The 23,543-nt window shown below is 47.3% G+C and overlaps 2 protein-coding genes across 29 annotated transcripts in view; both read left to right on the top strand.

Moving 5' to 3' along the window:
* Window positions 1-23,295, top strand: part of MAP7D3 (MAP7 domain containing 3) — a 62,306-nt gene extending 39,011 nt beyond the window's left edge. For all 28 annotated transcript variants that reach the window (XM_088665217.1, XM_088665210.1, XM_088665212.1 and 25 more), the window contains 8 exons: window positions 9,939-10,074; window positions 12,287-12,437; window positions 13,618-13,722; window positions 15,462-15,515; window positions 18,194-18,275; window positions 19,572-19,761; window positions 20,956-21,233; window positions 22,932-23,295. In XM_088665217.1, coding sequence (XP_088521343.1) covers window positions 9,939-10,074; window positions 12,287-12,437; window positions 13,618-13,722; window positions 15,462-15,515; window positions 18,194-18,275; window positions 19,572-19,761; window positions 20,956-21,233; window positions 22,932-22,939 — 1,004 coding nt within the window. In that variant the 3' untranslated portion in view covers window positions 22,940-23,295. The remainder of the gene's footprint in view (window positions 1-9,938; window positions 10,075-12,286; window positions 12,438-13,617; window positions 13,723-15,461; window positions 15,516-18,193; window positions 18,276-19,571; window positions 19,762-20,955; window positions 21,234-22,931) is intronic.
* LOC148686538 (uncharacterized) lies at window positions 2,516-5,869 on the top strand. Its single transcript, XM_088665234.1, has 2 exons — window positions 2,516-2,859; window positions 4,900-5,869. The coding sequence occupies exons 1-2, from the start codon at window positions 2,658-2,660 to the stop codon at window positions 5,535-5,537; spliced, it is 840 nt and encodes a 279-aa protein (XP_088521360.1). The 5' UTR covers window positions 2,516-2,657; the 3' UTR covers window positions 5,538-5,869.
* Window positions 23,296-23,543: the final 248 nt, after the last annotated feature.

The following is a 23,543-nucleotide window of genomic DNA, read 5'->3' as shown; positions in this document are numbered from 1 at the left end:
GAGATGGGATGTTGGATGTTGTTGGGGCCAGTAATGGTGTTGTCCGGGTGTATGTGGCAGCAAAGTTGGCATCTGGGTATAAAATTTACAGAATGCTGTTACAGATGAGCTGTCAGGAATGTCCCGTGACAAAATGTGGTCAAACGTGTATAATGCCGTTGATTTTTTGCACGACGTTTACATTGATTTTCTCGGCAGTTCTAGATGGTGAAGAAAATCTGTGCAGTTTCTGAATAGTTTTCAGATAGGAAGCATATGGGCCTCTGTGTGGTTCAGACCAGTCCAAGGCGACTAGGGGGTTGCAGTGCTCATAGGGGTTAGGGATAGGGGCTAGAGATAGGCCGAGCGCAGAGAGGGAGGGAAGGCCGCAGCCCCGCCGCTCCTCTCACATATGTTCTAGCGCCCGTTTATTTAACAGGCTCAATGACACTAGCGGATCCATAAAATGATAGCAGTCATAAAGGTAAAGGTAAAGGGACCCCTGACCATTAAGTCCAGTCGTGACCGACGCTGGGGTTGCGGCGCTCATCTCGCGTTATTGGCCGAGGGAGCCGGCGTACAGCTTCCAGATCATGTGGCCAGCATGACCAAGCCGCTCCTGGCGAACCAGAGCAGCGCACGGAAACGCCTTTTACCTTCCCGCCGGAGCGGTACCTTTATTTATCTACTTGCACTTTGAGGTGCTTTCGAACTGCTAGGTTGGCAGGAGCTGCGGCCGAGCAACGGGAGCTCACCCCATTGCCGGGATTCAAACCGCCGACCTTCTGATCAGCAAGCCCTAGGCTCTGTGGTTAACCCACAGCGCCACCTGGGTCCCTATATAAAAACCCATCAGCCCGTCACGGGGATTCAAACCGCCAACCTTCTGATCGGCAAGACCCAGAGCCTCGGGGGTTTAGACCACAGCGCCACCCGCGTCCCTATAGGAGGCATAGCAGGTGATGTATGAATGGTTTTTGTAGTTAAACACAAAGACGGTTTGACTTCTTACTGACTTGCTTCTCCATATCTTTTTGCCGGCAGCCAACAGTCTCAGGGCTTTAGATACAATATTCTCAGCCTTTACTATATGCCATTCTTTGAGGGCTCCCCTTTCCACTGATCATATAAAATAGGAATCGGAGAGAAGGCGATCCCTGCTTCTCAAATGCTCCTCGGTCTCGAACCTTAAACTCGGTCGTACAAAAATAGCACACCTACCTACTAATTTTTTTTAATGAGTAATTGCGCACTTGTTTTTTTTTTAATCACATGGCATTCCATAGACTTCGCCTCAACACCCTAAAACAATTTGCTGTATTTTCCCATGTACCTGTATAAGACTATAAAAAGGTCAAGGGACCCCCTGACCGTTTGGTCCAGTCCTAGACGACGAGAGGGAGGGAAGGCCGCGGCCCCGCCGCTCCTCTCACATATGTTCTAGCGCTCGTTTATTTAACGGGCTCAATGACACTAGTGGATCCATAAAATGACAGCATTGGTACCCCGACCATTAGGCCCAGTCGTGACCGACTGGGGTTGTGGCGCTCATCTCGCTTTACTGGCCGAGGGAACCGGCGTACAGCTTCCGGGTCATGTGGCCAGCATGACAAAGCCGCTCCTGGCGAACCAGAGCAGCACACGGAAACACCGTTTACCTTCCCGCCGGAGTGGTACCTATTTATCTACTTGCACTTTGAGGTACTTTCGAACTGCTAGGTTGGCAGGAGCTGGGACCGAGCGACGGGAGCTCACCCCGTCGCGGGGATTTGAACCGCAGGCCTTTTGATCAGCAAGCCCTGTGGGTTTAACCCACAGCGCCACACACCCCAAAAGAGTTTGAAATTGGGGGTTGTCTTGCACACAGAATGTTGCTGTTATTTATTTCTTAATTTTGGCTTCAAACAAATGGGGGTCGTCTTAGACATGGGGGCGTCTTATACCCAGGAAAATAGGGTAATCCTCACTTCTACAGATTGATACTGATTTGCCCAAAAGGCCTATGTTCTGTTATTCCCTTGTTGACTTCCCCAGCATAACCACATCTTACCTCGTACTTAGAATCATAGAATCATAGATTTGGAAGAGACCCCAAGGGCCATCCAGTCCAACCCCCTGCCAAGCAGGAAACACCATCCAAGCATTCTTGACATATGTCTGTCAAGCCTCAACCTTGTCCATACCAGTGTTTTCAGCACAGTAGTCTTTTCTGTTTAAGTTTAATTCTTGCATGCCACTGTCCACATACTTTGTGCAGTACAAAATGGACTATTTTGGGGAACGGAATTTAGCTCTTTGTATCAAGCGGTCTCTCGCCTCAAAAACTAACTGCATCGTGCCCTCGAAAGTTAATCATAGAAACTCTATGATTCTATGAAAACCAACGCTCTGACTGTATTGCAACATTTGGGAACAAGGCTCAGTTTGAATATCAAGGAGCAAATATATCTCTTATTTCCCATGCCTGATGCCTCTGGAATTGCGCTCAATTGGCACTTCTGAAGTTTGTGGTCCTACTAATACGAAGGGGGGGGGGATGGATTTCTCAGGCGTTGCGACCTCCGACTTAGGAAGTCAGTGTAGGAAGAACAGCGTAGGAAGTTCCCCTGAAAAGTTGGTTTCATTGTGTGTGCAGTTGCTTATTGGTTCCCCCCCCCCTGGGGGGGAATCAATGCGGAATGAAGGCCTCAATCATCTCCCCTCCTTGCCCCGCTGCGCAAAGGAGCACGTCCTCCAACCCTCCGAGCAGGATGGACACACCCTCTTGTCACCTCTCAAAAAAGAGACATTTCGGAGGAGATGTCCTGGGCATTTGTCTCCCCGGAGAAGGGGCTACCTTAGCAGAAAAAAGGAGGCATCTCTCTCTACGAACAGCCACAGGTGAGTTGGGTTGCTTGGCTGCTAAATTCGATGTCAAATGCACGCGATTTGGACGCATGATTCTCCTGGAGGGCTTCCCTCCAGGTTTAATGCTTGAGGCCGATTGTTGTACGACTAACCCCTCTAGCGCAAGTCTTAAAATCGTTCTTCTCCCCTGCTCCTCAGCTATTACGTAGAGCACGCTCAGTGTTACGTCAGGTACGTCCAACAGGTAGATCGCGATCTCCTGGTCGATCGTGGGGTGTTCCTGGCTGGTCTCCTTGTCCCCAAAATAAAAAAGAATTTAAAAAAGCTCAACTGCTGCTTCCTTTCCTAAAAAAAAAAAAAAAAAGCTCAAGCACTGTGGCTTCCAAAGAAAAGCCTAAAAACGTTGGCTTCCTTAAAAAAAAAAAAGCTCAACCATTTTGCCTTTCCCAAAAAGCTCAGCGGCTTTTGCTTCCTAGCAGGAAAAAGTGGGCCATCCGATTAAGTTCCACGATCGGACTGCAGATTCGGGGCCTTAAGCTGCGTTTTATATAATAGACTTTTGATTATGTTCTGTGCATATCACAATGCTCCTTCAGTTCCATTCATTCATATATTCCGTTTCATTCATTCATATATTCCATTCCATTCATTCATGTTTCATTCATTCATATCTTCCGTTTCCTTCATCCATCTATTCCTTTCCATTCATTCGTTTGCTTCTGAGAAATAATGCTCCTTCAGTTCCATTCATTCATATATTCCATTTCATATCTTCCATTTCATTCATTCATATATTCCGTTTCATATCTTCCATTTCATTCATCCATCTATTCCTTTTTATTCATTCGTTTGCTTCTGAGAAATAATGCTCCTTAAGTTCCATTCATTCATATATTCCGTTTCATATATTCCATTTCATTCATTCATATATTCTGTTTCATATCTTCCATTTCATTCATTCATATATTCCATTTCATTCATTCATTCATGTTTCATTCATTCATATCTTCCATTTCCTTCATCCATCTATTCCTTTCCATTCATTCGTTTGCTTCTGAGAAATAATGCTCCTTCAGTTCCATTCATTCATATATTCCGTTTCATATCTTCCATTTCATTAATCCATCTATTCCTTTCCATTCATTTGTTTGCTTCTGAGAAATAATGCTCCTTCAGTTCCATTCATTCATATATTCCATTTCATATCTTCCATTTCATTCATTCATATATTCCGTTTCATATCTTCAATTTCATTCCTTCATATATTCCGTTTCCTTTATCCATCTATTCCTTTCCATTCATTTGTTTGCTTCTGAGAAATAATGCTCCTTCAGTTCCATTCATTCATATATTCCGTGTCATATCTTCCATTTCATTCATTCATATATTCCGTTTCATATCTTCCATTTCATTCATCCATATATTCCATTTCATTCATCCAGCTATTCCTTTCCATTCATTTGTTTGCTTCTGAGAAACAATGCTCCTTCAGTTCCATTCATTCATATATTCCATTTCATATATTCCTTTTCATTCATTCATATATTCTGTTTCATATCTTCTATTTCATTCATTCATATATTCCATTTCATTCATTCATGTTTCATTCATTCATATCTTCCGTTTCCTTCATCCATCTATTCCTTTCCATTCATTTGTTTGCTTCTGAGAAATAATGCTCCTTCAGTTCCATTCATTCATATATTCCGTTTCATATATTCCATTTCATTCATTCATATATTCCGTTTCATATCTTCCATTTCATTCATTCATATATTAGGTTTCCTTCATCCATCTATTCCTTTCCATTCATTCGTTTGCTTCTGAGAAATAAAAGCTCAACAACTTTGGCCCAAAGCGGGTCAATCTCTGCCAGTTTTTTCATTTACACTGTGAGTAGATCGCCGTCTTCTGAGAGTTGGACGTCCCTGCTAGTCTCGTACAAGTCTCCACGGTTTGTCTTCCCCTCCCCTTTGCTACTACGTAGAGCACGCTCAATGTCACGTGTCGACACTATTTCACGCCCTGCGCAAAATACGCCCCGGCTTCAGACCCGCATGTTTTCCTTTGCAGAGCCGCCGTCCTCCTACACCTTCCTACCGGAGTTGCCGCCCTCCGTCTTCGGCCCCTCGCCTCCCGCTGCCTCGCCTTTCTGCCCTCAGGATTTCCAGCCCGCCTCCTCCGCCGCAAGGAAGATCCTTTTCGGATTCGATCCCATGTCCCGGATCCGCGCTCCCTCTCGCTCCTCAGGCGATGCGCCTACCGCCCCTTTCCACACCGATTTAATGGACGGCGCATACTCCTCAAGCATGCTCCCTCCACCTCGGGATCTCGGGGAAGACCAGGGAGCTCACGGGGGTTTCCCACGCAACTTTGCTCTGGAGGCTTCACGGCAGGGAGATGGGGCGGCTGTTAGCCCTCTCCGGTGCTTTAGTTTCCCATCCCCTCAGAGGACTGGCTCGAGCTATATTTATACGTCCCGTTCCACCATCAGTCGGAGGTTGCCAAATAACCAGCCGGCAACCGCGGCGACGGAGCCCTACATGCTGGAGAAACTGCTCCACACCTTTCAAACCATGCGCTGCAGCGTCGACAACATCAGCCAGGAGCTCCGGGTGCTGAACACGCACCTAGCCGACCTCTCGCGCCACTTTAGCACCCTGCCTCATCCCGGCCACGCTCCTCGCAACGGCCCCGAATACTACGGCTGAACGAGACCCGAGGTCGCCCGGCCTTTCCAGAGCAGGCCTTGTGCGCTCGGACCCATAAAAGGCACCATTTATCGACAGGGACCAGCTCTTCCCCCTGACGCACCCATAGCTGTGAACAGCCAGGGAAGAGATTGTGGCGGCCTCGCGCATTTATAATGCTGCGGTCGTGTGGCTTGGAATGCTCGGCACCGTCCGATTCCGACGTCTCCTTTCCTCAATTTGATACTTTATATTGCCCCACCGCTTGAAATCCAAAAGCAACGCTAGAAATTTGTCTCCAGTGGTGTACATGTGTGACCTTTGGCAATAAAAAAGTGTCTCTTTGAATGCACAGAGCAGTCTTCTCTTATTTTAGCCGCATCTCAGCAAGTGTCGTGCGTATTAAAACATGGGTGGGCCTCCCAAACGTCTTGAAGATTTAGAACAGTAGCACTCTCCATGCTGTACTGTGTTTTTCTGTGTATAACACTAGGGGTTTCCCCCCAAAAAAACATTAGGCTCATCTTGTACACAGACGTAGCTGCCAAGTTCCTGCCTGAAAAAGAAGGGACCGGACCAGAAGTAGCAGACTGGAAGTAGCGCCGCCGCCATTTTGGAACTGGGCGGCGCATGCTCAGGAGTGACTTTTGATGCTGCTCTGCCCTGTTCCAAAATGGCCACCGCACCAGAAGTCGCGCTGCGGCCATTTTGGAACTGGGCAAAGCAGCATCAAAAGTCGCTTCTGAGCATGCTCCGCCCAGTTTCAAAATGGCCGCTGCGCCAGAATAAACCGGGGGGAAACAAAAAAAAATCCGTTTTTTTCCGGCTGGGAACAGCTGGGAAAACGGGGGTTTCCTGGGGAATACGGGAGACTTGGCAGCTATGTACACAGGTAGTGCTGAAGGGTGTTTCCTTAATTTGGAGTCCCCCCCCCAAATAGGGGGCATCTTGTACACAGGGGCGTCTTATAGACAGAAAAATACGCGATACAGTGGTACCGCGCAAGACGAAAACAATTCGTCCCGCGGGTCGTGCCGTCTTACAAAATTTTCGTCTTGCGGAAAGAAATGGCAGACGGCAAAAAAGTGCCTTTTTTTTTGTCTTGCAAGACACGGCCGTAGAAAGCTCCGTCTTGCGAGGCAACAAGAAAGCTCCCGTCTTGGGGGCACTGTCATACAGTGGTTCCGCTCCTTCCTCCTGGGCCGTGTTCAGAAACTGGTGGTGGGGGATGAGTGTTCAGACCCCTGGGCTCTCACTTGTGGGGTGCCTCAGGGTTCGGTCCTCTCCCCCATGCTTTTTAACATCTACATGCGGCCGCTGGGAGAGATCATCAGGGGGTTTGGGCTGGGTGTTCATCAGTATGCGGATGATACCCAGCTCTACCTCTCTTTCAAATCAGAACCAGTGAAGGCGGTGAAGGTCCTGTGTGAGTGCCTGGAGGTGGTTGGAGGATGGATGGCAGCTAACACATTGAGGATGAATCCTGACAAGACAGAAGTACTGTTTTTGGGGGACAGGAGGCAGGTGGATGCTCCCTGGTCCTGAATGGGGTAACTGTGCCCCTGAAGGACCAGGTGCGCAGCCTGGGAGTCATTTTGGACTCACAGCTGTCCATGGAGGCGCAGGTCAATTCTGTGTCCAGGGCAGCTGTCTATCAGCTCCATCTGGTACGCAGGCTGAGACCCTACCTGTCCGCGGACTGTCTCACCAGAGTAGTGTATGCTCTGGTTATCTCCCGCTTGGACTACTGCAATGCGCTCTACGTGGGGCTACCTTTGAAAGTGACCCGGAAACTACAACTAATCCAGAATGCGGCAGCTAGAGTGGTGACTGGGAGCGGCCGCCGAGACCACAAACGGCCTCGGTCCAGTATACCTGAAGGAGCGTCTCCACCCCCATCGTTCTACCCGGACACTGAGGTCCAGTGTCAAGGGCCTTCTGGCGCTTCCCTCATTGCAAGAAGCCAAGTTACAAGGAACCAGGCAGAGGGCCTTCTCGGTGGTGGCACCCACCCTGTGGAACGCCCTCCCGCCAGAGGTCAAAGAGAACAACAATTACCAGACCTTTAGAAGGCATCTCAAGGCAGCCCTGTTTGGGGAAGCTTTTAATGTTTGATGGATTTCTGTATTTTAATATTTTGTTGGAAGCCGCCCAGAGTGGCTGGGGGAACATGGCCAGATGCGCGGGGTATAAATAATAATAAATTATTATTATTATTATTATTATTATTATTATTATTATTAACAAAGAATCGCTAGACGCTTTCGTCTAGCAAGGTATTCGTCTTGCGAGGTACCACTGTATTGTGTGACATGTTCTATAGGATAAGGGCCGGTGAGTTGATCTGCGTGGGTTCTGCATTATTCAAACTTGAGAGCAAGAAACGTTTGAGCCCAGGAGCAGCTAGAAGTTCTACAAGTCTCTTAGTTGCTTTACAGTCTTAAATTCACAAAGAATGCAGGGAAAGTTTAACAAGGGGTTGGCAACTAAAATTGTTCTTGGACACCAGAAAGAGTTGGTTGGGGTGGCAGGGAGGATATAGATAGGGGAAAAAATTAAGATTTTGCTGCAGGGCGCGTGGGGTTCCGGAATGAGTTGTCCCTCTCACTTCCCTTCCCTGCAGGAAATGGACCTGGACGGTTGGTCCAATGTAAGTCTACGTTCCCTATAGTTGTAGTCGTTCTGAAGTCATGGAGACAAGCTCCTAAAAAAGCATGGGTAGGCAAACTAATCATGGAATCATAGAGTTGGAAGAGACCACAAGGGCCATCTAGTCCAACCCCCTGCCAAGCATTAAAGTCAATGTTTGCCCAAGTGTAGTACTTTACATTTCTCCTTGTTAAAATTCATCTTGTTTGCTTTGGCCCAGTTGTCTAATCTGTTAAGGTCATTTTGAAGTGTGATCCTGTCCTCTGGGGTATTAGCCACCCCTCCCAATTTGGTGTCGTCTGCAAACTTGCTCAGGATGCCCTCAAGCCCATCATCCAAGTCATTGATAAAGATGTTGAATAAGACTGGGCCCAAGACAGAACCCTGTGACACCCCACTAGTCACTACTCTCCAGGATGAGGAGGAGCCATTGATGAGCACCCTTTGGGTTCAGTCAGTAAGCCAGTTACAAATCCATTGAATGGTAGCGTTGTCTAGCCCGCATTTTACCAGCTTCTTTACAAGAATATCATGGGGCATCTTGTCAAAGGCCTTGCTGAAATCAAGATAGGCTACATCCACAGCGTTCCCTTCATCTACCAGGCTTGTAATTCTGTCAAAAAATGAGATCAGATTAATCTGACATGACTTATTTTTCAGAAACCCAGCTGACTTTTAGTGATCACAGCATTCCTTTCTAGGTGCTCACAGACCGTGAATATCATGGGGCACCTTGTCAAAGGCCTTGCTTAATGGCCCCATTGCCTTCTGATGGTCCAGGAATCAGCGTGTTTTGACATGCATCTCTGGGTTATTTGTGGGGCATAGGAATGCGTTCGTTTTTTCTCAAAATATAGTCCGGCCCCCCACAAGGTCTGAGGGACAGCGGACTGTCCCCCTGCTGAAAAAGCTTGCTGACCCCTGGTTTGGACACTGCTGAGCTAGTGGTCTGACTTGGTAGATGGCAGCTTACTAGGTCCCTATATAAGCTTGCCTTATACTAAGTTAGAACCACAGGTCATGTTCCCCAGCATGGTTAACTGATGGCGGTACACCAGGATCTCAGCAAGAAGCACTTCTCACTACCCAATGTCTTTATCCAGGTGGATAAAAGTCAATGTTTTTTAATCGAATTTTTAAAATCATAGAATCGTAGAGTTGGAAGAGACCACAAGGGCCATCCAGTCCAACCCCCTGCCGAGCAGGAAACACCATCAAAGCATTCCTGACAGATGGCTGTCAAGCCTCTGCCCAAAGACCTCCAAAGAAGGAGACTCCACCACACTCCTTGGCAGCAAATCCCACTGCCGAACAGCTCTTACTGTCAGGAAGTTCTTCCTAATGTTTAGGTAAAGGGACCCCTGACCATTAAGTCCAGTCGCGGACGACTGGGGTTGCGGCGCTCAATCTCACTTTACTGGCCGAGGGAGTTGGCATATAGCTTCCGGGTCATGTGGCCAGCATCACCAAGCCGCTTCTGGCGAACCAGAGCAGCGCACGGAAACGCCGTTTACCTTCCCGCTGGAGCGCTACCTATTTATCTACTTGCACTTTGACGTGCTTTCAAACTGCTAGGTTGACAGGAGTGTATGTGTGTGTGTGTGTGTGTGTGTGTGTGTGTGTGTGTGTGTGTGTGTATTGGTTTTTGCAAATGTTTCCCAAACATAACATCCCATCTGATACAACATAACAAACCTTTGGCTGTCGCAGGCTAGACAGGATGCATGACTTAATAAAAGGCACCCTTTTCATTCGGACCCCTTCTTTTCCCAGATGCAAGTAGCAAAACCACTCTGGCAACCACGACGGCCGAAGAGGCGGCGAGGATATTGGCAGAGAAGCGCCGTCTTGCAAGGGAACAGAGGGAGCGGGAAGACCAGGAGAGAGCTCAAAGAGAAGAGGCAGAAAGGTACTTGTTTGTGTGTGTGTGTGTAATTTTTATTGGTTTTTCCCAATATTTTCCAACCAAACATCCATCTTGTAATAATAATATCTTGCAGGCCCATCTATATCTTGCAGGCCCTGAAACTCAGAGCTCTCTCGACTGGCTAACTAGACGCGGATTTCACTAAACGTTCCCCAGTGGACAAAACACACATGATGCATCCTAGTTTTTTTTTACCAAATTCTGTTTTATATCGCATGTTTTTATATCCAACGTTTTGTAAGTGTTTTATATGTTCTGTATAATAGCAGTAGGTTACCGCTGCTATTATTATTATTATTATTATTATTATTATTATTATTATTATTAATGTTTTGTGTGTTATGTGCTATGGCCAACCGGCTAATGCAATAAAATTTTGATTGATTGATTGGTAATAATAATAAAGGTAAAGGGGCCCCTGACCATCAGGTCCAGTAGTGACCGACTCTGGGCTTGCGGTGCTCATCTCGCTCTATAGGCCGAGGGAGCCGGCGTTTGTCCGCAGACAGCTTTCGGGTCATGTGGCCAGCATGACTAAGCCGCTTCTGGCGCACCAGAGCAGCGCACGGAAACGCCGTTTACTTCCCCTATTTATCTACTTGCACTTTGATGTGCTTCCGAACTGCTAGGTGGGCAGGAGCTGGGACCGAGCAATGGGAGCTCACCCCGTCGCAGGGATTCGAACCACCGACCTTCTGATCAGCAAGCCCTAGAGACTCTGTGGTTTAACCCACAGCGCCACCTGGGTCCCTAATAATAATAATAATAATAATAATAATAATAATAATAATAATAAAGCACTGGGGTACATTCATATGATAAGTGATGTTATACAATTTATACCCCGCCCATCTGGCTGGGTTTCCCCAGCCACTCTGGGCGGCTTCCAACAGAAAAATAAAACACAGTGATCTATTAAACATTAAAAGCCTCCCTGAACAAAAGCCTTGTATACAAATTATAAAACCATTTGGCTCTTTCAGCCTAAGACTTCCCTCCTCCTCGACTAATGGTTTTCCAACTAAACCTCTGGTATGCATTTTATTATTATTATTATTATTATTATTATTATTATTATTATTATTATTATTGAAAAACGTTATTGAGCATAAGAACATTATACACCAAAAAGCAAACAAGCAAAAATTCCAAATCACACAACTTTTTATCAAGAAATCCTAGAATCATAGAGTTGGAAGAGACCACAAGGGCCATCCAGTCCAACCCCCTGCCAAGCAGGAAACACCATCAAAGCATTCTTGACATATGGCTGTCAAGCCTCTGCTTAAAGACCTCCAAAGAAGGAGACTCCACCACACTCCTTGGCAGCAAATTCCACTGCCGAACAGCTCATACTGTCAGGAAGTTCTTCCTCTTCCAGAGCAGAATACAGTGGTACTATTACTTCCCTCGATCTAGACGCTATACTCCTATTGATGCAGCCCAGAATTGCATTGGCTTTTTTAGCTGCTGCATCACACTGCTGACTCATGTCAAGTTTGTGGTCTACCAGGACTCCTAGATCCTTTTCACATGTACTGCTCTCAAGCCAGGTGTCTCCCATCCTGTATTTGTGCCTTCCATTTTTTTTGCCCAAGTGTAGTACTTTTTTAGCCAAGTGTAGCTTTTTTAGCTGCTGCATCACACTGCTGACTCATGTCAAGTTTGTGGTCTGCCAAGACTCCTAGATCCTTTAATGGTTGTTGACTAGAATGTAACTTAAAGGGAAAATCTTTGGAAAGGTTTTCTTTCCTCCAAAAGAAAATTGAAAACATTTGTAAAAAGAAATTTAAATCTGTTTTCTGCTGCTCCAGAGAAGCGGACACGGAGCAATGGATTCAAACTACAAGAAAGAAGATTCCACCTAAACATTAGGAAGAACTTCCTGACAGTAAGAGCTGTTCGGCAGTGGAATTTGCTACCAAGGAGTGTGGTGGAGTCTCCTTCTTTGGAGGTCTTTAAGCAGAGGCTTGACAGGCATATGTCAAGAATGCTTTGATGGTGTTTCCTGCTCGGCAGGGGGTTGGACTGGATGGCCCTTGTGGTCTCTTCCAACTCTACTATTCTATGATTCTATGAAAAAGGTCTGATTTAAATTTTACAAAATATGATGATGATGATTTTAAAAGCATTGATTTTTATCCACCCTGTGTAAAAGGAAGGATCTGAGCTGCTGTCGATTTATTTGGAACAGGATCAGAAAGGAAGAAGTCGCCATGCGAACCCTCGAGAAGCAGGCCCAGCTGGAAGAGGCCCTTCGGGAACCGGAAGATGAGCGGAGGGCAGGGGAAGAGGAGCCCCAAAGGCAGGAGGAGCAAGAGAAGATGGCTGAGCTCCAACTTCAGGTTTGGACTCACGGCACAGAGTGGAAAGAGGCTAGATACTGGGAAATATTTTAGGTCTCTGGGATGCTCAGCAGTCTGCAAAAAGCACCCTTTGGGGGATTGACGGCAGCTGTCCCAGGATCCAATGGATCTTAATTTTCATTTTGTTGTTGTTGTTTAGTCGTGTCCGACTCTTCGTGACCCCACGGACCAGAGCACGCCAGGCACTCCTGTCTTCCACTGCCTCCCACAGTTTGGTCAAACTCGTGTTGCTAGCTTCGAGAACACTGTCCAACCATTTCATTTTAGGCTTCTAAAATACAGAATACAGTGGTACTATTACTTCCCTTGATCTAGACGCTATACTCCTATTGATGCAGCCCAGAATTGCATTGGCTTTTTGAGCTACTGCATCACACTGTTGACTCATGTCAAGTTTGTGGTCCACCAGGACTCCTAGATCCTTTTCACATGTACTGCTCTCCAGCCAGGTGTCTCCCACCCTGTATTTGTGCCTTTCATTTTTATTTTTTTTGCCCAAGTGTAGTACTTTACAGTTCTCCCTGTTAAAATTCATCTTGTTTGCTTTGGCCCATTTCTCTAATCTGTTAAGGTCATTCTGAAGTGTGATCCTGTCCTCTGGGGTGTTAGCCACCCCTCCCAATTTGGTGTCGTCTGCAAACTTGCTCAGGATGCCCTCAAGCCCATCATCCAAGTCATTGATCAAGATGTTGAATAAGACTTGGCCCAAGACAGAACCCTGTGGCACCCCACTAGTCACTACTCTCCAGGATGAGGAGGAGCCACTGATGAGCACCCTTTGGGTTCGGTCCGCCAGCCAGTTACAAATCCACTGAATGGTAGCATTGTCTAGCCCGCTTTCCATTTTTAAGTTTGGAAGGGAGGCGTTGCTTTGGAAGGCGATGCACAACATGACCGTTCCAGAGTTGAGGTTGAAGGATCGTCGCTTCGACACTGGCGATCTTTGCTTCTTGCAGTACACACTGGCATTAGTTCGCCTGTCTCCCCGAGCGACGTGCCAGATTTTCCGGAGACCCCGTTGACGGAATCTCTTGCAACGCGCTGGACATCTTGCATTTTGGAGAGCTGTCCCTGTTTTGCTATTTCCTTTCGGGTGGGGTTTTGGGAACGGAAGGGTTCCGCCAGTGATTCCTCTCTCTCTCCCCCCCCCCAACTTTAGCGAGAAGAGGCGGAGGCAACAGCTCTGAAGGAAGCCGAGAAACAGCGTCGGGAACGGGAGTGGATCGTGCAGCAGAACAAGCAAGAGCGGCTGCAGAGGAAAAAGGTGAGACTCCTGCCTTTGTTGCTCTCAATCCTTTCCTTCAGTGTGATGTAGTGGTTAAGAGCCAGTGTGGTATAGCGGTTAAGAGCGGTAGACTCGTAATCTCGGGAATCGGGTTCGCGTCTCCGCTCCTCCACATGCAGCTGCTGGGTGCATAGCTGCCAAGTACCCCGTTTTCCCCGGGAAACCCCCGTTTTTACTGACCTTTTCCCGGTGGTCCCCCGTATCACTTCGTCTCCCGTTTTTCTCCGTTATTTTCAACTGCCGGCAGCCATTTCCCCCCTTTTTTCTGATTTGCAGCAGAAAACAACCTTTTACCCTCCTCTATATGACATCCTTTTATATATTGGAATCTTCTTTCTTGTAGTTTGAATCCATTGCTCCGTGTCCGCTTCTCTGGAGCAGCAGAAAACAACCTTTCTCCCTCCTCTATTTGACATCCTTTTATACGGTATATTTGAACATGGCTATCATATCACCCCTTAACCACTGTATTCTGCTCTGCTCAGACGTAACGTGGAGTACTGTGTCCAGTTCTGGGCACCACAGTTCAAGAAGGATACTGACAAGCTGGAACGTGTCCAGAGGAGGGCAACCAAAATGGTCAAAGGCCTGGAAACGATGCCTTATGAGGAACGGCTTAGGGAGCTGGGTATGTTTAGCCTGGAGAAGAGAAGGTGAAGGGGTGATATGATAGCCATGTTCCAATATATCAAAGGATGTCATATAGAGGAGGGTAAAAGGTTGTTTTCTGCTGCTCCAGAGAAGCGGACACGGAGCAATGGATTCAAACTACAAGAAAGAAGATTCCACCTCAACATTAGGAAGAACTTCCTGACAGTGAGAGCTGTTCGGCAGTGGAATTTGCTGCCAAGGAGTGTGGTGGAGTCTCCTCCTTTGGAGGTCTTTAAGCGGAGTCTTGACAGCCATCTGTCAGGAATGCTTTGATGAAAACCTTGTGGCAGCTGCAAATAGAGTTTGCTCCCCCATGTTCTGTGATTTAAATATCTTAGATAATAGGGTCAACTATGTTACAAAGCTAATAATCCCAGCCCAACATAGGACATTTATGCTGGCCCGACTTTCCCTCGGCATTTTAAAATAAGATGCTTTTGGAGGGGAAATATTTCTATGATATGATAGCCATGTTCAAATATATAAAAGGATGTCATATAGAGGAGGGTGAAAGGTTGTTTTCTGCTGCTCCAGAGAAGCGGACACGGAGCAATGGATTCAAACTACAAGAAAGAAGATTCCACCTAAACATTAGGAAGAACTTCCTGACAGTAAGAGCTGTTCGGCAGTGGAATTTGCTGCCAAGGAGTGTGGTGGAGTCTCCTTCTTCTTTGGAGGTCTTTAAGCAGAGGCTTGACAGCCATATGTCAAGAATACTTTGATGGTGTTTCCTGCTTGGCAGGGGGTTGGACTGGATGGCCCTAGTGGTCTCTTCCAGCTCTATGATTCTATGATTCTATGACAGGCATATGTCAAGAATGCTTTGATGGTGTTTCCTGCTCGGCAGGAGGTTGGACTGGATGGCCCTTGGGAGTCTCTTCCAACTCTAGGATTCTATGATTCTACTCCCTGCTTGCATTCAAGGGTCTCCAAGCTGCGAAAGGAAAGGGCCAGATGGGCGTGGTCACAAGAATACATTATTATTATTATTATTATTATTATTATTATTATTATTATTATTAACTGAGTCTTGGTGTTCTCTAAGTGGTGTGACTTTTCTTGGACAGAGAATAGAAGAAATAATGAGGAGGACCCGGAAGGCAGAGCAGAACGACACCAAGGTAAATGTCTTCCAACGTCGGCTAAGGCGCCTGATTTCTGTTGCTAGTGTGCAAGGAGAACGTTGTTTTCTCTGACCTCCCACAGCCGTGCCCTGATCTCATTTCATTTCATTAGAATTTCTATTGTTTATTTTACACATATTTTCATACAAAACATCACAGTCTGCAAAAAGAAATGAAACATTTGGCTCCAATTTTGCACAAATACTTGCCTTGTATTGCAGGCACAGGCAAACTCCTGCCCTCCAGATGTTTGGGACGACAATTCCCCTAAGTGGATTTGTAACTGGCTAACTGACCGAACCCAAAGGGTGCTCATCAATGGCTCCTCCTCATCCTGGAGAGTAGTGACTAGTGGGAAGAACCACAGGGTTCTGTCTTGGGCCCAGTCTTATTCAACATCTTTATCAATGACTAGGATGATGGGCTTGAGGGCATCCTGAGCAAGTTTGCAGACGACACCAAATTGGGAGGGGTGGCATCTGCAGAAAACAGCAGCCGGAGACGCTTTCAGGTGGTTCCCAATTTAGCGGATGATCTCCTGCAATGATTTTGCAGATAAAGTCGCTCAGATTCGGGAAGAGGTAGACTCCACCGTGGGAGCAGGGGAGTGCTAGAGTCCTGTCTAGTCAGGTTGTGTGGGATCAATTCCAATAACATCCTCCGAGGATGTGGACAGGCTGCTTGCACAAGTGAAACCAACCACCTGTCTCCTTGACCCTTGCCCATCCTGGCTTATAAAAGCGAGCCGGGAACAGCTGGGCGATGGGCTTTGCAGGGTGGTGAATGCTTCTTTCTGCGAGGGAGCCTTCCCAGACCTGCTGAAAGAGGCGGTTATTAAACCGCTTGTTAAAAAACCATCTTTAGATGTGGCCAATATAGCCAACTATCGCCCAGTCTCAAATCTTCAATTCCTGGGCAAAGTGATTGAGCGAGTGGTTGCTGAACAACTCCAAGCACGCCTGGAAGAAGCGGACCATTTGGATCCCTTCCAGTCGGGATTCAGGCCTCATCATGGGACTGAAACTGCCTTGGTCGCACTGGTCGATGATCTCCGGAGAGCTAGGGACAAAAGGTGAGAGCTGTTTCCTAGTTCTGCTGGATCTCTCAGCGGCTTTTGACACCATCGACCATAACCTCCTTCTGGACCGTCTAGAGTGGTTGGGAGCTGGGGGCACTGTCATACAGTGGTTCTGCTCCTTCCTCCTGGGCCGTGTTCAGAAAGTGGTGGTGGGGGATGAGTGTTCAGACCCCTGGGCTCTCACTTGTGGGGTGCCTCAGGGTTCTGTCCTCTCCCCCATGCTTTTTAACATCTATATGCAGCCGCTGGGAGAGATCATCAGGGGGTTTGGGCTGGGTGTTCATCAGTATGCGGACGATACCCAGCTCTACCTCTCTTTCAAATCAGAACCAGTGAAGGTGGTGAAGGTCCTGTGTGAGTGCCTGGAGGCGGTTGGAGGATGGATGGCGGCTAACAGATTGAGGTTGAATCCTGACAAGACAGTACTGTTTTGCGGGGACAGGAGGCGGGCGGGTGAGGGGGACTCCCTGGTCCTGAATGGGGTCACTGTGCCCCTGAAGGACCAGGTGCGCAGCCTGGGAGTCATTCTGGACTCACAGCTGTCCATGGAGGCGCAGGTCAATTCTGTGTCCAGGGCAGCTGTCTATCAGCTCCATCTGGTACACAGGCTGAGACCCTACCTGCCTGCAGACTGTCTCGCCAGAGTGGTGCATGCTCTAGTTATCTCTCGCTTGGACTACTGCAATACGCTCTACATGGGGCTACCTTTGAAGGTGACCTGGAAACTACAACTAATCCAGAATGCGGCAGCTAGACTGGTGACTGGGAGCGGCTGCCGAGACCACATAACATCGGTCTTGAAAGACCTACATTGGCTCCCAGTATGTTTCCAAGCACAATTCAAAGTGTTGGTGCTGACCTTTAAAGCCCTAAACAGCCTCGGTCCAGTATACCTGAAGGAGCGTCTCCACCCCCATCGTTCTGCCCGGACGCTGAGGTCCAGTGTCAAGGGCCTTCTGGCGCTTCCCTCATTGCAAGAAGCCAAGTCACAGGGAACCAGGCAGAGGGCCTTCTCGGTAGTGGCGCCCACCCTGTGGAATGCCCTCCCACCAGATGTCAAAGAGAACAACAATTACCAGACCTTTAGAAGGCATCTCAAGGCAGCCCTGTTTAGGGAAGCTTTTAATGTTTGATGGATTTTTTGTTGGAAGTCGCCCAGAGTGGCTGGGGTAACCCAGCCAGATGGGCGGGGTATAAATATTATTATTATTATTATTATTATTATTATTATTATTATTATTATTATTTCTTTGACATCTGCTGGGAGGGCGTTCCCTCTGCCTGGTTCCCTGTAACTTTGCTTCTCGCAGGGAGGGAAGTGCCAGGGGAGAGGGGACTCCGTCCCCGTCCCCAGTCCGGGATGGCGTTTCTCCTTCACTGGTCTTTCAGGACCAGTGTCATATGGCCTCAATCAGACTTGTTTTAAATCCTTTATTTTACAGAAAGGTTGAACCTTGCTGCCATTCCTCTCAAGAATGACAACTCGAGGAAGGTTTCCTATGGCTTTTAATGCTCTTCTGATGCCAGCTGGGCACAGGACTATTCTATAACAAGCAGCACATCTTGCAACTGATTCTTTCTGCTTCCTCTCACGCAGAACGAGGACAAGTCCAATGAGGAGGAGGACGAAGGCGTCGAAGAAGACGACGAGCTGGGCCTCGAAAAGCAAGATCAGCCTGGTAAGGGATTTCAGTTGAATCGATAAGGTTCGACTTTACTTTTGTTGTTGTTGTTGAGTCGTTTAGTCGTGTCCGACTCTCCATGACCCCATGGACCAGAGCATGCCAGGCACTCCTGTCTTGCACTGCCTCCCGCAGTTTGGTCAAACTCAAGTTCGTAGCTTCGAGAACACTGTCCAACCATCTCGTCCTCTGTCGTCCCCTTCTCCTTGTGCCCTCCATCTTTCCCAACATCAGGGTCTTTTCCAGGGAGTCCCCTTCTCCTTGTGCCCTCCATCTTTCCCAACATCAGGGTCTTTTCCAGGGAGTCTTCTCTTCTCATGAGGTGGCCAAAGTATTGCAGCCTCAGCTTCAGGATCTGTCCTTCCAGTGAGCACTCAGGGCTGATTTCCTTCAGAATGGATAGGCTTGATCTTCTTGCAGTCCATGGGACTCTCAAGAGTCTCCTCCAGCACCATAATTCAAAAGCATCAATTCTTCGGCGATCAGCCTTCTTTCTGGTCCAGCTCTCACTTCCATACATCACTACTGGGAAAACCATAGCTTTAACTATACGGACCTTTGTTGGCAAGGTGATGTCTCTGCTTTTTAAGATGCTGTCTAGGTTTGTCATTGCTTTTCTCCCAAGAAGCAGGCGTCATTTAATTTCGTGACTGCTGTCACCATCTGCAGTGATCAAGGAGCCCAAGAAAGTAAAATCTCTCACTGCCTCCATTTATTCCCCTTTTATTTGCCAGGAGGTGATGGGACCAGTGGCCATAATCTTGGTTTTTTTGATGCTGAGCTTCAGACCATATTTTGCCCTCTCCTCTTTCACCCGCATTACAAGGTTCTTGAATTCCTCCTCACTTTCTTCCATCAAGGTTGTGTCGTCTGCATATCTGAGGCTGTTGATATTTCTTCCGGCAATCTTAATTCCGGTTTGGGATTCATCCAGTCCAGCCTTTCGCATGATGAATTCTGCATATAAGTTAAATAAGCAGGGAGACAATATACAACCTTGTCGTACTCCTTTCCCAATTTTGAACCACTCAGTTGTTCCATATCCAGTTCTAATTGTAGCTTCTTGTCCCACATAGAGATTTCTCAGGAGACAGGTGAGGTGATCAGGCACTCCCATTTCTTGAAGAACTTGCCATAGTTTGCTGTGGTCGACACAGTCAAAGGCTTTTGTGTAGTCAATGAAGCAGAAGTAGACATTTTTTCTGGAACGAGTACAACCTTGTCGTACTCCAATATACAACCTTGTCGTACTTATTATTTTTATTATAATTAGTATTTCTACTACTATTTCAGAAAAAGCAAAATATGACTCCTCCCTCAAAGATGGTCCGGAGGCTGTGTGTGATTGGACCGCGTCGGAAGAAGAGAGATCAAAAATGGAACCGGATGGTGTCTTTGTAAATGGGGATGAGCAGGAGGAGGTTGACCGGAGGAACAATGGTGGTGGGAATTTGATGTATTTGACTCAGGCAAAAGAAGCCAGGTAAGCTCATAGCTGCCAAGTACCCCGTTTCCCCCGGGAAACCCCCGTTTTTACTTACCTTTCCCCGGTGGTCCCCGTATCACTTCGTCTCCCGTTTTTCTCCGTTATTTTCTCCTGCCGGCGGCCATTTTTTCCTTTCCGATTTGCCCGTCTATGGGCACCAAAAATGGCCGCCACCGGCTTCAAAAGTCGCATCTACGCATGTCCGGAAGTGCGTAGATGCGACTTCCGGTGTCGGCGGCGGCCATTTTTTGTGCCCATAGATGGGCAGAGCAACACCGGAAGTTGCATCGACGCACTTCCTGACATGCGCACAAGCGAATTTCGAAGCCGGCGGCGGCCATTTTTGGTGCCCATAGAAGGGCAAAGCGACACCGGAAGTTATGTCGACGCAACTTCCAGTGTCACACGGCTGCCAGTCCCGGATTCTGAAGTCCGGGACTTGGAAGGTAAGGGTCCAAGGTGTACTTAAACTGAAAGTACTCAAACCGAGGTATGACTGTACGTTGTGACCCCACTCCTGCCCCCCCTCCAAAAAAACAGCCCTGTACAGTGGTCCCTTGGTTCTCAAACTTAACCCATTCCGGAAGTCCGTTCCAAAATCAAAGCATTCCACAACCAAGGTCATGCAAAAGGGATGAATCCGTTCCAGACTTTTAAAAGCAGCAGTTTAACACTAATTTTACTCTCTGACGAGACCATCGAACCATAGAATGAAAGCAATCATAGAATCCTAGAGTTGGAAGAGACCAAAAGGGCCATCCAGTCCAACCCCCTGCCAAGCAGGAAATGCCATCAAAGCTTTCTTGACATATGGCTGTCAAGCCTCTGCTTAAAGACCTCCAAAGAAGGAGACTCCACCACACTCCTTGGCAGCAAATTCCACTGCCGAACAGCTCTTACTGTCAGGAAGTTCTTCCTCATGTTTAGGTGGAATCTTATTTCTTGCAGCTTGAATCCATTGCTCCGTGTCCGCTTCTCTGGAGCAGCAGAAAACAACCTTTCACCCTCCTCTATATGACATCCTTTTATATATTTGAACATGGCTATCATATCATAGAAATATTTTCTCTCCAAAAGCATCTTATTTTTAAAAATCCAATTTAAATTTTTTAAAAAATCCGATTTATTTTTTTATTTTATTTTTTTATTTTAAAAAATCATTGCTTTTAATCCACCCTGCTCTTTTCTCAGCCCCCCAGCAAAGGACATGGTCGCCGAGAACTCCGAAATCTTGCTCGTCAACGAAGCGGATCGCTCCGCTGGATTTCTGTCCAACCTGAATGGGAACTCTACCGCATGGAATTTTGAAGAAATCATTGACCTCGGCATCCACCCCAAGACAACCATTGCTGCGGAGAAAGCCGCCCAGAGCTTGAAAGACGCCGCTGTTGTACCTGCGAGTCCCAGGCTGGCTTTTGAAGACGGAAGTCCCAGGAATTCCTTCACCAATCCGATAGAGACCGCATCAGGTATGAGGATAGCGATGATTTATTTGTTTATTTCTACCCCGCCCATCTGGGCGGCATCGACAGAATAATAATAATAATAATAATAATAATAATAATAATAATAATAATAATAATTAAATGGTCAAAGGCCTGGAAACGATGCCTTATGAGGAACGGCTTAGGGAGCTGGGTATGTTTAGCCTGGAGAAGAGAAGGTTAAGGGGTGATATGATAGCCATGTTCAAATATATAAAAGGATGTCATATAGAGGAGGGTGAAAGGTTGTTTTCTGCTGCTCCAGAGAAGCGGACACGGAGCAATGGATTCAAACTACAAGAAAGAAGATTCCACCTCAACATTAGGAAGAACTTCCTGACAGTGAGAGCTGTTCAGCAGTGGGATTTGCTGCCAAGGAGTGTGGTGGAGTCTCCTTCTTTGGAGGTCTTTAAGCAGAGGCTTGACAGGCCTCTGTCAAGAATGCTTTGATGGCGTTTCCTGCTTGGCAGGGGGTTCCTCATAAGGCATCGTTTCCAGGCCTTTGACCATTTTGGTTGCCCTCCTCTGGACACGTTCCAGCTTGTCAGTATCCTTCTTGAACTGTGGTGCCCAGAACTGGACACAGTACTCCAGGTGAGGACTGACCAGAGCAGAATACAGTGGTACTATTACTTCCCTAGATCTAGATGCTATACTCCTATTGATGCAGCCCAGAATTGCATTGGCTTTTTTGGCTGCTGCATCACACTGCTGGCTCATGTCAAGTTTGTGGTCTGTCAAGACTCCTAGATCCTTTTCACATGTACTGCTCTCAAGCCAGGTGTCACCCATCCTGTATTTGTGCCTTTCATTTTTTTTTTGCCCAAGTGTAGTACTTTACATTTCTCCCTGTTAAAATTCATCTCATTTGCTTTGGCCCAGTTGTCTAATCTGTTAAGGTCATTCTGAAGTGTGATCCTGTCCTCTGGGGTATTAGCCACCCCTCCCAATTTGGTGTCATCTGCAAACTTGATCAGGATGCCCTCAAGCCCATCATTCAAGTCATTGATAAAGATGTTGAATAAGATTGGGCCCAAGACAGAACCCTGTGGCACCCCACTAGTCACTTCTCTCCAGGATGAAGAGGAGCCATTTACAAGAATATCATGGGGCACCTAGTATGCGGCAGAATGCGGCAGCTAGACTGGTGACTGGGAGCGGCCACCGAGACCGGTCTTGAAAGATCTCCATTGGCTCCCAGTACCTCTCCGAGCACAGTTCAAAGTGTTGATGCTGACCTTTAAAGCCCTAAACGGCCTCGGTCCAATATACCTGAAGGAGCGTCTCCACCCCCATCGTTCCGCCCAGACACTGAGGTCCAGCGCCGAGGGCCTTCTGGCGGTTCCCTCAATGCGAGAAGCCAAGTTGCAGGGAACCAGGCAGAGGGCCTTCTCGGTGGTGGCGCCTGCCCTGTGGAACACCCTCCCATCAGATGTCAAAACGGAAAACAGCTACCCGATTTTTAGAAGACATCTGAAGGCAGCTTTTAATCTGTAATCGATTATTTCATTCTTCTGTTGGAAGCCGCCCAGAGTGGCTGGGGAAACCCAATTTTGGACATTATTCTTTGGGGGGGGACCTAGTTTTACACACGGGGGAAAATACAGTAACTAATTGCAATGAACCCCCCCCCCTGTCTTCCGTTTCTTATGAGTTCTTTCCTTCTCTCTCGCTTTTGAACAGAACTGTGAACCCTAGGACCCTCGAAAGACTCCCGATTCTCCGCTGTAGGAATTCGGGCTTCCCCCCAAGTCATATGAAGGCCCTGCTTTGGAAAAGCTGCTTGTCGAAAGCAAGTTTGGCGCCGGAAAAGAAATCAAGTCTACCCCACCTAACTTTGGAAGCCTTCAAGGTAGACTCTTGTTGCTGTTATGAGTTTTTTGCCAGCAGCACTTTTTGAACGCCGGTTTCTCGAAGGGACGGGAAGGAAATGTTTTCCCTTCTGCGAGTTGTTCATTCTTGCGTTAGTAGCTTGTATTGGAGATTTACCAAACGTTGTTGCACAGCCTAATAAAACGGAACCTAAACCTTTATTGAAAGCAAAAAACCGCCTCGTCCTCGTCTTCACTGGTTTCGCGCTCCTGCTTTGTTATTGAAAGAGCGTGGTTTCAATCGCTAAGAGCGACCCGTCTTCCTTGGGGACAGGTTGGGAAAAAATCTAGCTTAGAGCTAAGATCTCTTCCAGCACTTGGCAACAAAGGTCTCACTCAGTGGCGAGTTGCGTATTTTCCCATCTATAAGAGGCTCTCGTGTATCAGACGTCCCCCCTATTTTGGGGGACTCAGATTTAAGAGA

This window comes from Zootoca vivipara, chromosome Z2, assembly GCF_965207765.1.
Source record: "Zootoca vivipara chromosome Z2, rZooViv2.hap1.1, whole genome shotgun sequence".
NCBI lineage: Eukaryota > Metazoa > Chordata > Lepidosauria > Squamata > Lacertidae > Zootoca > Zootoca vivipara.
Note: the sequence above shows the minus strand (reverse complement) of the source record. Positions and strands in the feature narration are given on the sequence as shown.

Coding starts and splice junctions, on each gene's coding strand:
- LOC148686538 (XM_088665234.1), top strand. CDS start 2,658: ATGAAGGCCTCAATCATCTCCCCTCCTTGCCCCGCTGCGCAAAGGAGC. Junction 2,860..4,899: donor CTCTCTACGAACAGCCACAG/GTGAGTTGGGTT, acceptor TTTCCTTTGCAG/AGCCGCCGTCCTCCTACACC.